We start from the raw sequence: 15,498 nt of genomic DNA on the forward strand, positions 1-15,498 counted from the left end.
CATATCTGATCCAGTTAGCTTAAAATATTAGACGCCAGTAATTTATATTAAGACCTCGACAAAAAAATGTCAAATAATGACACGTTTTCTAACATAAAAAGGACTTTATCTGTTACGGCATCATCATTATTAAATTCGCACAACGTATCAGATACAATTCTCTCATCCAATGGACCATATGAGACATTACTGAAGAATACATTAGCGAATGATACTTTCAATGGGAAATCATTATCTAAATTTAAGGGTAAAAAATTAAAGTTTAAGGATGGTGAAAATTCTTCCTTTCAGGATATGTATTCGGCAAGAAATGGTGAAAAATACTTCAATAATGACTATACAAATAAAAGAGACAGTTTTCGAATATTGAGCTATATTAATGATGACCTCCTTCATGATATCGAACAAGTTTCTGCGAGTTCATCTAATCATAATAAATTACTCCGAGCTGAACCTTATAATGAAAGCCCAGATGATAGTTTGAATAATACTGATAAACCCTCCTTATTTGAAGGGTTTAAGGTAACTGTGAATCCCAATGCTGCATTGAGCGAATATGGTGGCAATAATAATACAAACTCAGACCCAAAACTTTTGGGACAAAAAATAAATAATAATAGTGTAACATCCGTTACAACAGAATCAAGATCATTTCCTAGTATAATTGATATAAAAAATTCCACCTCTTTGGCCTTCCTCACCGAATCCTTCAAGGATTTACTGAAAAGTGTTGACGATTTAGAAATCAAGAAACAACTTTCTGCATCTGAAGTCATTGAATTAGATACCCAGATGAAACATTTAAAAGTAAGAAGAGAACTGATGTTTAACAGGATAGTCAGTTTAGAAGAAAGTCAGTTTAGAACGGAGCATATGCTTAGCTTAATAAGAGAAAAATTCGAAACCATGAAAAAAGCTGGGAATTTTGTAGATTCTGGTGAATATTTGCATGGTGAAGATATCTCATCTGAAATTAAAAACTCAAACATTGAAAATGTTCAAAACAATAAGACCCGACTACCAACCAAAATAGGATCCATTTTCGAGGAGTCTGGGATTGATGAAAAACAATCTTATGCCGCTGATACATCGGTTGTTGATGATAGAAATATTGTAAAAGAACCAGATTTATCACCGCTACAGGAATTTTTTCAACCAAAAAATATGAAGTTCAGAAAAACACAGCCTACATTGCAACAATACTACCAAACTGGAACCAGAATTGAAACCCTTCCTAAGTGTCATAAAAGTAGTGTAAATTGTTTAGATTTTGATATTCCTTTTGGAGCTTTATGTTCAACCGGATATAATGACCGTATAATTAAGATATGGGACCTCTCTAGATATAAAGAAATAGGGAAAATGGACGGACATATAGATCGTATTAATTGTATGGAAATGAATTCCAAATATAATATGTTAATAACAGGTAGCAAGGATACGACATTAAAACTGTGGGACATAAGTGCAGCTACTGAAGCATATGCTGCATCTGAAGCAAACGATAATGCACCTTCTGACTCAGTTTATACATCATGTTGTGTTCATACATTTGAAGCACACGTAGATGAAGTTACATGTATGTCTATAAATTCAGGTACTTTGGTTAGCGGTTCGCAAGATAAAACTATACGAGTTTGGGATTTGATAACTGGTAACTGTGTTCAGACTCTGGATATAAATTTCTCTACCATTCCTTTGCAAACTTCTTCTACATCTGAAACAGAATTAAATAAGGATGTTATGAGCAATGAACCAATGGGTAATATATCTGTCACAGGTGCTTTGCAAGCATATGATGTTGCATTAGCCACAGGTACGGTGGATGGATTGGTTAGATTATGGGATTTGAGATCAGGGGAAGTTATCAGAACTTTGAAAGGTCATTCTAATGCCATTACTTGTCTAAAATTTGACACAACGAACATAGTAACTGGGTCTCTAGACAAAAGTGTCAAAACATGGGATTTGAGGACAGGTGGAATGATAGATTCATTCACATTTGGTTCACATATAAGATCGCTAGATTTTGATAAAAATAAGATTATTGTCGCAACAGAGGAGAATTCTGTAAAAGTTTTTGATAGAAACGAACAAAAGCATTGGTGTTGTGAAAACCCAGATGATCAATCATCCTTAGTTGAATGTTTAAAGTACAAGAACGGGTATTTAGTAGAGGGAAGAAATTCAGGAGATATTAATGTTTGGGCTTTGTAGTACTTACTCTTTTGCATAGATTATTCTCTATTGTACGTTTTTTATATTCCAATATATATTCAAGGTTTTATAATGTAAATAGATATATACCTTTTAGTTTTTAATATTCTATTTGATGGCGTTGAGTTTTACGATATAAAGTTGCAAAATTGTGAATATGTATCTGTTTATGCTAGTGTTTGTCTTAACTCGATTGAGCGAAGTATGAGATTTAAATAATTAAATAATGTAAAAAAAATGTAATATGTCTTCTTTTTTTAATGCTACTGGTTTAATTGTTTTTTGAGATCTCTATATTTTTTATCCAACTCAAAAATGCGTTTCTTGTATAATTCCGTTATTAATTCAAGTTCATTTATTTTGGTTTTCAGTCTTATTATTTCTTCCTCATTCTTTAAAACCACGCTTAAATGTGAATCTTCTTCCTCTTGACGCTGTAATTTTTCAGATTTCTCAATATTGTTTTCTACATTAATTGGCTCACTCTTTACCGAAAGTTTGTCTGTCTCTTTATTGCGTAAAGTTTTAATTAGGCTATCAGATGATCCGTTGGTACCTGAGATAGAAATACTTCGTAAATTTTCACTTTCGTTAGATCTTACAGGATGAATTTTACTCTGGTCATAAACCGAAGTAACTTCCTCCGCTTGGTCGGAATGTTTATGCAATAATGATTCATAATATGAATCTAGCTTGAAAGTATCTTTCAGGGTATTTAAAGACAACGAGCCATTCGTATTAGGTCCGATTATAGGAGAGTCAGTCGAATGGAAGTGGGGAGTAAATACGACAGGAGTGGTTGATGCAGTAATATTTTGGTTGACTGCTTGATAATCTGTTGAGGATGATGATAATGGTACAGGCACAAATGTGTGAATTGTATGACCCGGTGGTGACCTCAGTTTATCTGTTAAATTATTATTATCTATTTGATTTTTCTCAATGTCACCCAGTAGTGAAGATACACCAGGTAAATGTGCTACTGTTTTATTTTGCGTCGAACTAACGGGTTTTATAACATTGCAATCGCTCGATATTGTTAAATTTGATTTTTGGATATCTCTCGAATCTGTTTTAACTCTTTGATTGTCGCCAGTTTTTTCAATAGATAATGCACTATCCAATGTAGTGCTATCGTCAACTTTAGGTTTTTTTACGCTTTCGGTAGTAGCGTGATTGATCTTGCATTTTCTTTTCTTTTCACCGACTTTTGCAATTTTTTTGGACTCTATCTTTATTAGACCTGTACTATCTGACTGCTCATGCCCAGTATTTCCTTTCCTATTTCGTGATTTAATAGTGTCTGTTTTGAGGCTGATCGGCCTAGCTCTGCCATGGAGTTTTAGAAATAGTCCGCAAGCATTACAGAGAACTGCACCATTTTCGTCACGACGCCATAGAGGAGTAGTTGAAGTTAGACAGTTCTTGCAGATTGATGTTGCATTAATTTGTTGAGACTTTTCGGAGGAGCTGATGTTGCGAAAAAGTAGCTGTGAACCTATTGGTTTCACTTTATTTTCTGTCAATACGTTGGACATCTGACTTCCTGGTATCATTTGTTGGAATTTCTCTGGATTTTCTGTTCCAATACGTTTAAAGATTGGACTTTTAGTACTGTAAACAAATTTATTTTGTTCGTTCTGTCCCATAATGTTATTTGTTTTCATGCCACTTTGATATGTTATTCTTGAAGTGTGCGATATATACTTTAGACTACCTACACCGTATTCTCATATGTTGCTTGGTTTTGTGAGTTTGGGACTGTCTTTGATAATTTCTTGGGTAATCAGGAATGCATGTGTAGTATTGTATGATCAAGAGACTTTCGGAGTTGTATTAATATTGAACTTTTCTAAATAATTCGTTTATTGGCTAACTTGTTTTTTCTGTGTCATCGAAGTTCGTAGTTTCAGTATTAAAGCTTTTACTACCGTTGAAAAAAAGAAATCGGATTCTGTAAGATTCGTCACTAACTACGTGGACTGACACATTCTAACTTTTATTTAACTATTTCTTACTTATTTACTGAGCATTAATTTTTAAATGTATATGTTTCTATTATGGTACACAGATATTTATATGGATCATATAATTGAACACTTCTGTTCACTAATCAAGGTATCTATCAAAAGGTTCACCTAATACATTTTCAACCACTTTGACGAGACCTGTCCTAACTTCATCTTCAATTTCTTCGTCATCATCTTCCAGTAGTTCAGCAATGGTTGGGACTAATTGTGGTAACAGTACCAACCAACTTTCACCAACCTTAGAGTAAATCAATTTAATAGATTTGGCGGCCCATAGTTTCTCCTGGGAAGTACAAGTGGCCTTCATGTGATTAATCAACAATTTGTTCATGATTTGATTATGTTCATCGACACCATTATTTGCAGCTGCTAATGATCCAATAGCCTTCACCAAATGGCGACCTAGAACCCTGTCAATTACGGTTAACTGGTTTATTAGAGTTTCACTAATTAACTCGAATCTTGATGTAGCCTTCCAGTATTCATCCTTGTCATATTTAAACGATGATGTTAAAGAAATAAAGAGTAGACGTTGAAGGCTGATATCCTTTAATTCCTTGGAAATGTACCTTAGTAGAAGCTTGTTAGTAGGTTCCAAAATATAAGTAAAGTAGCTGGTAATGATACCTTTCAAGTTCTCCTGTAATTTTGTGAAAAATTTAAAAAATGCAATGCATCTTTCCACTTCTGATATTTTGGTGTTTGTTACACCTTCTCCATCGAATGCCCATCTAACTACAACAGCGAATAGTGGTCTAAAAACCTTATCATTCATTTTCAAAACGTATGAGTTGGCGATCTGGTATACAGACGCCTCGATACGACTAATAGTGTTGTTATCAAATGAACTAGTCGATCTATATTCGAATAAAGAAAGAAGTAATTTGAAGAATGTTGGTGACTGGAAAGTAGCTGTCTTCTTATCGGCAGCTTCAACAGTAGCTTCTAATGCACTCACATATAAAGAGATTGTAACAGAATCAACTGATTTTGACACCTCAGTTATCCAAGATTTGTATAAGACTTTTAGAACTTCTTTTAAGTCGATATTAGAAATTATCAGATCTATAGCCGATAATCTAACAGTTGTTTCAACTTCATCAGCGAAAAAAAATATATGCAAAACTTCAGATAAATTAGACAAAACAAAACTTGGCATACTCTTGACCATTGTAGCAAATAATAGCATAATAGACAATTGTAATTGCGATCTCAAAAATGTTTCCTTATTAGTTTCAGTCTGTTTGAATAATTCGATAGAAGGCTTGACAATCTTTGGATAGTATGCTATAGTTTTAACCCCTAGGACTTGAATACTATTTGTTACAACAGATAGAGAAGAAATAATAATCTCCGGTTTATCGTGTGAAAGATTCTTTGTGCATTCGTCAAGACATTTGTTAATTACCGGTTGATCGATGAGGGAGCCAAATTTACTGATTAATAATGCAATTGTATTCAACATGACTTGACTAACCACGATCGTCTCGGAACCTTTAGACACTTGATCCAGTAAATATTGAATGACCCTTTGAGCTGTTGGTGCCACATCAATAGGTTCTAGATCAAATTTGGTTTCAATAACCAATGTAATATGATATCTGATATCATTATTCTTGCTGTTTAATAATGGTTTAATGGTTTCGATGAAATCTTCTATAGGTAGAACAGACAGCATGTTTTGTAATAGACTAAACAATATCGCCTTTAACTCTTCGTACTGTTCATTAGATTGTTTACTATCAGATTCGGAATCACTAGAAGTAGCACTACCTCTATTGAAAGTATTAATATCATTAATGAATAGTAATATGTCTCTTATGATGTTACTAAACTCTGATTTTATGTCAGTAATTTTGTTAGCAGTATTATTCGGATCAATTAATGAAGAATATACTCTTACTTTAAAGCTACCATTTGCGGTGTAATAGTCTGAATTTTCGTCTTGGATAGTTTTGTTGATGAAATCAAAAGAGTTCTTGACAAGCATCGATAATTCAGTACTTGACAGGTTTAAAATACCGTTTGAAAATAGTGTTTGTGATTCTAACTCCTGTTTCTTGTCCTCACTAATTGAAGCACTCACGAGCGTTTCGATTATATTAAAGAAACTGGAAAAGCCCGTTAGCTGTTCCAAAACACTAAATTTCCCTAGAAATGCTTTAGCAAATTCAACAACTGTTTTTGCGTCTCCTAATTTAAACTCGTTAAGGTAGGTTGAATACTGTTGAGCAATCAGAAAAAAGAATGAGCCTAATGATCTGGATGCACCTAGTGTCTGGACCAATGTTGAATATAATTTGATTCTTCTATGTTTAGGAACGTGTTGGAGAGCGGTTGTGAAACTCATTAATAAGAACTCGATTTCGTCCTGCAAGTTTTCAGTACTATTATCTAATAATGCAGGAACAACTGTTGAGATTGTTTTTTCCACTACCTGGGTTGTAAACCCATCATCTTGACGAATACTGTGTGCACCCATGAAGGTAAAAATAGGCATGACCGAATGTAGAATTGTCTCAGGACTTAAGGATGCTAGCGCACTGATTACTAGTAGAAGTTTATTCTGTAATTGAGGCGACGATGTATTTCTAATACCCGATACGACAATATCAGCCCTAACATTCTGCAAACCAGATATACCATTACTCTTCATAGAAGCGATAGTATTCAAAATACAGGATGCAATAGTTTCCTGTGCATACAGTACTGGGAGGTGCCCGTCTTGATCAAGTGTCTCTAAGTCAGATAAGAGAGATAACAGTGTTGACAATAGATCAACAGATCCCTGAACTGCTTGTTTATCTAGAGCTTCCAATACCACAGTAAGTTTTTTCATATGGTTTTCTGCCAAAATTGAAATCTCCTCTTTCTGAAGAGCAGATTTATTTGATGAACTTCTTCTTCTTCTTTTAGAAAAGCCAGCAATTTCTGTGTCACTGTTGATTTTATTTTGGGACAAAATAGTATTAATTAGTTCGGCATTCAAAGGTAGGGCTTGGATAGTTCCAATGGTATCGTAGCTTTGTTCGGGTTCAATTGTGGTTTCGATAATGCTTTGTAGAATCTGTAATTGAAACGAAGTTTTTAGGGTTCCAAATATTTTAATCAACCTTTCGGCCATTAGTCCAGAAAATTGTTCGTGTTCGGATTTTAATGCATCAATGATGAAGGTAATCATATTTTGGTTCTTTTCCTTTTCAGTAATTAAATCAATAATTCTTCTTTCAAAGTCCTTAAAGTTACACTTATTGGTTTTACATCTAAGTTCCCATGATTGTCTATTAGATAGATACTCTTTTAAAAATGTTTCAAAGACTGAGGAGTATGCATTGGTAGATACTGAATATTTCTTCAAATTATCCAAAAGGATAATCTTAGCTTGAGGTAATGGGAAATAGAGAGCTTGGTCAGCCCAAAATAGTAAGTAAACTTTATCATTCTTCTTTGGGATAAATACATTTGACAAATCTCTATTATCAACGATATATTCATCCAAAAATTTAGTCAACCACGTTTCGCTATCCTTTGGAGATAGCATTGGAACCTTAATATCTTTGCCATAAATATCATTTGCCATGAAATAATGCTTCGAGGATGGCCTCTTCGAAATTTGAGTAAGAACTTTCTTCGCTGTAATCCTAATATTTTTTGAAGAATCGTTAAGAGAACAGATAAAACATGGAACTAGTGAAAATACGTTAGATTCCTTATCAATACTATGTAAGTATTTCGATATGTTTGATAACGCAATCAATCTAAGTGCGACTGGGGCAGCTGGAGAGATGGTTATTCTAGCCAAAAATGTTATCCTAGCCTCCAGAGTAGTGAAGAATGATGAAAGAAATAGACCTGGTTGATAGTTCTTCCCGACAGCTTCAACAAATAAAGAAAGTTGTTTAGAAAAAGTTTCATCCTTCTCGGCCAGCACAGATAAGTCACTAGTAGTAATGTATTGCGCATTCTTATCCAAAAACTCTTTGAAAGATGGAATCTTGCTCTTTTCTCCCACAACCTTTTGAGCTTCAATTTTTGTGACAATATCGGCAGTTTCGTTTTGAGTAGAAAACAATGAAGTGGTTAGTCTAATTTCAAATATTTCAGGTGCGATATTCAAGGACTTTAGACAACTGATAACTAGTTTCTCGTTATGTTTAATAAAATACTCAAATAGTTCGATAAGTTGTGATTTATCATCAATGATCTCAGATAAATTGATAAGATCCATTATAATCATTCTTACTTCATATTTTTCAAGCTTAACTTTCTCCAAAATTGCAACAATGTTTGATAACTTTAATTGGTCATATCTGGTTATAGCTCTGGCGTATGTCGTAATAAATTTATCGCATGATAGAACTTCATCGGCAGATAAAGTCTTCGAAATATATTCAATATTATATCTAGAATCAAAAAGAGTATACAATTTATTTGGTAAATGATCAATGTTACCTTGACCCTTTAGAGTTTGGAACATTTTAAAAATTGTAGCTAATGCAGATTTTTTAGCTTTCTCGTCAGAAAGATTAGCCAATATTGTTTCAGTTGCAGCTAAAATAATAACTTTCTTTAGAGGAAGAGCTGTTGCAAAAACTACCAGAATAGTGTGAGCAGCAATTTGACAATCCACTGAAGAAGATGCGAGTAATTTAGCAGATATCTCCAAAAGGACCGGAACTAGGGCATTCAATTTTTCTTCATTTACTGAATTGAAGGATATCAAATTAATGAAACAACATGTAATAAATAGCAATTGGTTGGTATAGGTAGTCTGTTGTTTTAGACATTTATTTAAATAGATGGCATACAATTTTAAGAAATCGTTGTCATTGAATAATTTAATCATAGTCAAATTAGTTGGTGTACTATCATTCTTAACAAAATTTGAAAGTGGGTTAAACAAAGCAGGTAATTTGACAATATTCAAAATTCTTTGAAAGATAGGTGATTGGTAGTAATTCAAGGTAGACAATAAAAGCATTTCAGTATTGACGATATGGATCTGGAAACGACGAACTAACCACTCAGTTGCGTGAAGTGTTGGTGTTAGGTTCCATCTTGAAGATGCTAATAATAAGTAGCTGTTAATTGCATTATCCAAATTTTTGTTTTCTTCCTTACTTTGGACATTTCTATCGATACTGATCGATGTCTCAGAAAATAAAGATTTTGTAAATAGCCCAAACCTTGGATCAATATCAATAAGTTCATTCAAAGCTGTTAAAGCATTGTCGAAGATGAAATCATAATCCTGGGTGGCCGCAGTCTTCGGATTATAGATTAATGAGGCCGAATGTAACTTTTGTCTTCTTTTTCTATCGAATGCAACGGTCGAGTTGTTAGCAGCAACTTGGGCTAATTGCTCGCTTAGAGACGACATATTCTGTTTGATTGGCTTGTTTGGTGTTCAAGACTTGTATAATTAATTACAACCAAGATTTATATATATATATATTTATGTATTACTACAGATGCTAAGAACTTATTGATGGTTAGATATTACTGGAAGCTCATCGCTAAATTTTTAATTTTTTTCACCGAAAAAATTTTTCTCTCTGGTCATTACCCTCACATTCAATATTTAAAGAGTAAGCTATTAACTTTTATTAGTATAATCAACTCAGACATAGAGATCGGTGATGTCAAAGAGTTTCCCATGTATTTAGATAACGAGCTTAGATGTAATAAAGAACGGAGGTAAAGGTAGTTGAGTTTGATATTCTTAAGCTGATAGGATCTGTACCTTAGTATCAATCGTGATACTATATCAGAATAGAACACTAGTATATAATATCTTATGTAAAAATTTTCTCTGCTTCACCTATAAAGGGGACACATTAAAATTACACAGATTTATATAAAGCAGTCTATACCTACATACAAAATCAACACTTGAAAAACTAGCCAAGTCGTAAAGTCGTAAAGTCAATAACCATCGGAAAGGTGTGATTAAACCTACCTTTTCCTTGGGTATGAGTTTATCTCATCGTTTATAGAGAGTATTGATTAAGCTCTCTATAGTATGGCGAAAATTCAAAACTATTATGTAGTAAAAAAGAAAAGTGTAAAGAAATGTATTTAAGTGATGAATGATATTATATAAATGATTAAAGATTAGGTAGTTGGGGATTCTTGGATGATAATTAAAAAAAAATGTAAGTTCTGGTATCATTTTAATCCTTATCTATAAACTGAATAAACTACCAGTTTTACCAAATGGATAAACGAATAGTGTTGATGCAAATAAACCGACAGATATACCAATACTAACTTCAATCATTGTGATACCAAAAGACATTGATTTTGTTAAGTCATTATCTGTGATTATAGTGGTTGTGTTACCCTTGACAATCTTGTTTGCACTCTGTAAACCAGATAGAAGAGAATTCTGAGATGCAACACCAGATGGAACTTGACAGAAGATGGCTGGTAGCATCGCAGATACAGCCAACCCTTTCCAAACTCTGGCATATACATTTCCGAGAACACCGATGACAAAAGCTGCCAAAGCAGCTGTAAATTCTGTAGAATTTTCGAAATGTTTCCCTGCGAAATATGTGACGACATAACCGATACATGCAATAGTTACCATAACTGGCAATTGGGACCATCTTGCCTGGTTCAACATAGAATTACCGATAACGAACGCTGGGACAAATATAAATCTGTACCAAGGTGAGATAGGTTGACCGCACGAAGTTTCATCGGAGGCACCTTTATACATCCAACCAAATAAAGTAGCTCCTAAAGTAATACCGAACCCCAGGAACAAAGAATAGATGATGGCGTAAAACATTCTGACAGAACCAGCAACAAGGTTTCTACTTTGTAATTCTAAAGAACCACATAAAATAATATAACCTGGCAGAATTAATGCTAATGAACCCTGTGTCACTGAACCAAAACAGATATTAGAATTCGGGATTGAACCAAATGCTCTACCACAGAAACTAACAACGATAGAGGCAGTGATTTCAAAAACGTTTGAATACATACTTGATCTTTGAGCAAAAACATACTGTAACGCCCCAACACATGATCCCATGAAGAATGTGACCGCAAGGTTTATCCAATGACCACCAAACGCATAGGGTGTGACCATGGAAGAACAAAATCCAAATAGGAAAACACGCAGCCAAGCTGGGTACAGATTTGGATCAGAAAGGATTTTATCAATTTGAATGTTCCCTTCATCGGCACCCATTTCATCCTTAAGAACTTTTTTGTAAATAGCATGCACTTGATGCAGTTTCCATAAGTTTAAGCCCTGAGAACATCTTACCAATTGAACTTCAGAAGTTCTCGTAGTTGCATCACCGAAGGATACAATCATACACCCAGGGATGTATAAAAATTGACCGTCAACTTCTAATACTCTTGAGGTCATGATCATATATTCTTCCAGACGATGAGTTGGTGCACCGTAAAGCATTAAACCTTTACACATTCTTAAGATAAATCTATGCCTTTGTAATAAATCTGCAATATGGATAGTGATTTTTATTAATGAAGCCTTCTTTCTTTTCAATTTCTTTTTCAATTTCTTTGCACTCAATGAATTCTTCTTTGATTTCTTATCTTTCTTTGTTTGACTCATTTTCTTACTTAGAGGTGGTAATGGTTCCTCTGATGATAATTTTGATTTTTTACTGTTAGTACGTTCAAGGGTGTGTGTATCAGTATCCGATTTAAAATCATTTGTTGTTAAATCTGAAGAAGACATTGCATCCGTTGTATCACTAATCCCCGAGATTGAAGTATTGGATCTACTATTTTGTAAATCTTCATTTTGATACATTTTTAACAAAGAACCTAAGACACCACCTTTTACATTTTTAGGTGGAGCAACATACCCGTCTTCTCCCATCAAAGCATCATATTCTTCATCATCATCTGAATCAGAATCAAGACCATTATTATCATCAAAATGTTCCATTGCCGGTGCCGTAAAATCATCTTTACTTGAATCATTACCTAGTGATGATTCTGTAGATCTTGTTTCATGTGTGGTATCAGTATATGCACTGTAAGCGTCATCCGTATCGGTCTCGATATCTGGAAATTTTTGATTTGAATGCGAACCAATGATTGCTCTTGCAGCTTCTTTGTAATCCACCATTGGAATATCATTTTCAATATCTTGAACTTTTGGTAAATCACTATCAATGAAACCTGGCGCTAACCCACCTTGTGCAAGACTGTTAACAATTTTTGAGACAAAGTTTTCATCATCACTTTCATCCTCTGAATGAATATCTCTTAGGTTTCTCATTCCAGGGTGAATGGCTCTACGCATTTGTCTCCTTCTAGTTGATGTATTATTTGATGAAGTATCACTCTGAGGAGGAGCATTTGGATCACTATTTGATCTACTTCTGAAAAACTTCTTGATGGATGCAATTGAGTTAGTTTCACTATTCTTTTGATTTGATGTTGAAGGTTCATCAAATCTAACATTTTTAGGTTGATGGAATTGAGCGTTAGAACTATTGTTAGCATCATCTGTGTGAAGCGAGATTATATTGTTACTATCATTATCATCAATATTTGTGTTTGTGTTACTACTGCCACCTACTGCTTCTTTCTTAGTCGAGGAATTGATATATTCAATATCATTACTATTATTTTGAGATGTTTTTCTCGACAATGAATGAATACTAGGCATCTCAAAAAAAAAAGGGGGAGTGAAGATAGAATTAAGTCTAGTTTAAAAAGAAAAAAATGTATTATTACTATTGTTGTTATTATTATATCAGATTGATCATTAAATTAGTGAGGCAGATAAGTGATCATAAATCCAGTATTTGATGATATATATAAGTAGAGTAATATTTTTTTTCTATCTATATATTCTTAAATTTTTGAGTGTGAGTATGTGTTTAATTTTAATATTTCGAAGTTAACCAATCTAACTATATATAAATTAAGATCAAACAATGAATGATCTGTTTATATATTATATATTATATAATTTTATTTTTTCACTTTATTTTTTATTTTTAATTTTTTTAATAACTTTTTCACTGAAGTATTGGAAGCACAGAAAAGTTCCTAGAGAAGAGTGTGAAATTGGGCGATGATTGGAAAGTAGACAAACAAAAAAAAATGATTCCAATATATATTTCGCTTACGTACATATATAAGATTAAGAGAAACATAGTAAAGTAACTAATAAATTTGTAAATGCAAGAATATATCGGTGATAAATATGTATAAATATATACAACTATTTGGATAGTTGTCATTACTTGATATAACCCTTTATTAATTACATCACTCTACTCAAAGTAAGAATTCTACACGGACAATTACATATATATATATATATATCGTAATGACGTTGTATAGGCAAGTGAAGATAGACAAAGGTTCACAAAGACAAGGTCAAGTATTACTTCCATCATCTAGAAAATCGTATACGCCGAGAGGGTAATACTATTTGTACCTATTTAGAAGGTAAGAGATTCGAGAACCTGTGTCTTAGTCTCACTCATAAAATTGTACATCATCTCGAACCGGTTCACTCCCGGAAGAGGAGATGAAAAATTAATTCCATTGTAAGTCTTTCATGACATCCATACATGTATGAATCTTGTGAATGTACTGACCTCGCAAGATCGTTCTAATCTTCCACTAGGGACGAAAAAGAAAAAGAAAAAGAAAGACGTCCGTTACTTCAAATTGATGATATATATGTATATTACGTCATTTCTTGGAATAAATTGTATGACCGTCTTTTCTCTCTGTCTCTTTCTGAGTGTTACTCTGCGCCCTCTTTTTTTCTTGTGTGGTCGTGCGATAGTTTTTCAAGTCGAGATACTAAACACAATATGGACCCTCGAAGACAAAGCCGGTACGGAATGTGAAGGAGGGTCAAAAATTTAAAAATTCGCGGTCTCTCTCTTTTGCTGTCTCCCGTTTTTTGTCACTTTCAATTACGCGATGTTGGATCGCATGGTAGGGTAACTACACCCGATGAGTGGGCATTTTACTTAGTAGAGTTCGGCAGTACTATGCATTATATATATATATATATATATATCACCCTGAGATTCTATTACTTATTCTAGGATACTAGAAAGCGAATTACTATCTAAGTCATCCAATTTAAGCAACACTTCTTATTCGTTACCCTCTTTGTGCTTTTATTACTACCAGATATCGAAATTCAGCATAATGTCATTATACACGGTTACCCACGTATTAGTGCCCACGTGATACAAATTGATTCAGTTCTACAACGCCGTATAATGATTCCAGATATTTTAAAAAGAGCCACTAACACTTCCTAAATAGGCAAAAACTAATATTTTACCGGAAAGAGAAAGAAGTGAGGGGGGACAGAGGAAATTGAAAGAGAGGATTCGAGATGTTCATCGGCGGCAAAGAAAGAAAATGTTGGAGGAAAAAAAGGGAAACCGTGAGACAAGCCTTCTTAATATGTATATAGAGATAGATAGATACATAGTGACATAACTGCTGGTAACAGAACTTTAATCATTGGAGAAGATATAAATTGCTTTAAATAATATGAAATAAAAGTAAGAACTCAATGTTAGCAACGTACATTTTTAAATGATAACACTTGAACAGATGTTTTATTTATTGTTATCTCTAAGGATAGGGACACAAGAGTTAAAACTATAATTAACGTTATCTTTCTGCAGTTAAAGATCCTTCCCCCAGCCAAAAAAAGAAAATTGTCTTACAGAATGCTTGCACCTTCTAGTATTGTAAACGAATTAATATAAAATAAGTAAATAGATACCTAAAACTGTCAATATCAAAAGTTACACGCATCTTTTTGTGCTTAATGCTATAATCATTCTGATTTTGAATATATATTTCTTTTTTTCGATCTACTAGTGAAGGGAGGGGGGATGACGGTTAACTTTCGTTTTTGTGATACTTCAATTATAAATATAGACATGAAATTAAGGGAAGTCTAAATTTTTTAATGGAGAATTAATTTTTTAAATCTCACACATTTGTTAGTGATTCACTGTTTATAACGTATTCTCAACTTTAACAAGGTATATATATATAGGGTATATGATATAGGATTGTTTAACAATCCTCTGTTTGTTTGTTTTTATAAAAGGAAAATAAAATAGAGAATTTTATTTATTGTTAGTCTTTTTGATCTCGAATATATATATAAGCAATCTATTACATTTTGTTTTAACCTTTTTTTTGTTGTTTTCCTTCTGTCTGATTTTACAATTGTGATTGTTGAGAATATTAATATACC

General features: G+C 33.3%; 4 protein-coding genes across 4 annotated transcripts; 1 reads left to right on the forward strand and 3 right to left on the reverse strand.

Moving 5' to 3' along the window:
* Window positions 1–66: 66 nt before the first annotated feature.
* MDV1 (Mdv1p) lies at window positions 67–2,217 on the forward strand (the record flags this gene model as incomplete). Its single annotated transcript, XM_041548047.1, has 1 exon — window positions 67–2,217. The coding sequence occupies one exon, from the start codon at window positions 67–69 to the stop codon at window positions 2,215–2,217; it is 2,151 nt and encodes a 716-aa protein (XP_041403981.1).
* Window positions 2,218–2,480: 263 nt separating this feature from the next.
* On the reverse strand, window positions 2,481–3,884 carry GZF3 (Gzf3p; the record flags this gene model as incomplete). The annotated part of the gene is made up of 1 exon (XM_041548048.1): window positions 2,481–3,884. One exon carries the CDS (start codon window positions 3,882–3,884, stop codon window positions 2,481–2,483), a length of 1,404 nt encoding a protein of 467 aa, XP_041403982.1.
* A 442-nt stretch (window positions 3,885–4,326) lies between these two features.
* UTP10 (snoRNA-binding rRNA-processing protein UTP10) lies at window positions 4,327–9,627 on the reverse strand (the record flags this gene model as incomplete). Its single annotated transcript, XM_041548049.1, has 1 exon — window positions 4,327–9,627. One exon carries the CDS (start codon window positions 9,625–9,627, stop codon window positions 4,327–4,329), a length of 5,301 nt encoding a protein of 1,766 aa, XP_041403983.1.
* An 804-nt stretch (window positions 9,628–10,431) lies between these two features.
* PRM10 (pheromone-regulated protein PRM10) lies at window positions 10,432–12,912 on the reverse strand (the record flags this gene model as incomplete). The annotated part of the gene is made up of 1 exon (XM_041548050.1): window positions 10,432–12,912. One exon carries the CDS (start codon window positions 12,910–12,912, stop codon window positions 10,432–10,434), a length of 2,481 nt encoding a protein of 826 aa, XP_041403984.1.
* Window positions 12,913–15,498: the final 2,586 nt, after the last annotated feature.

This window comes from Maudiozyma barnettii, assembly GCF_903064755.1.
Source record: "Maudiozyma barnettii strain CLIB 1767 genome assembly, contig: KABA2_01, whole genome shotgun sequence".
In the NCBI taxonomy this organism is placed as follows: domain Eukaryota; kingdom Fungi; phylum Ascomycota; class Saccharomycetes; order Saccharomycetales; family Saccharomycetaceae; genus Maudiozyma; species Maudiozyma barnettii.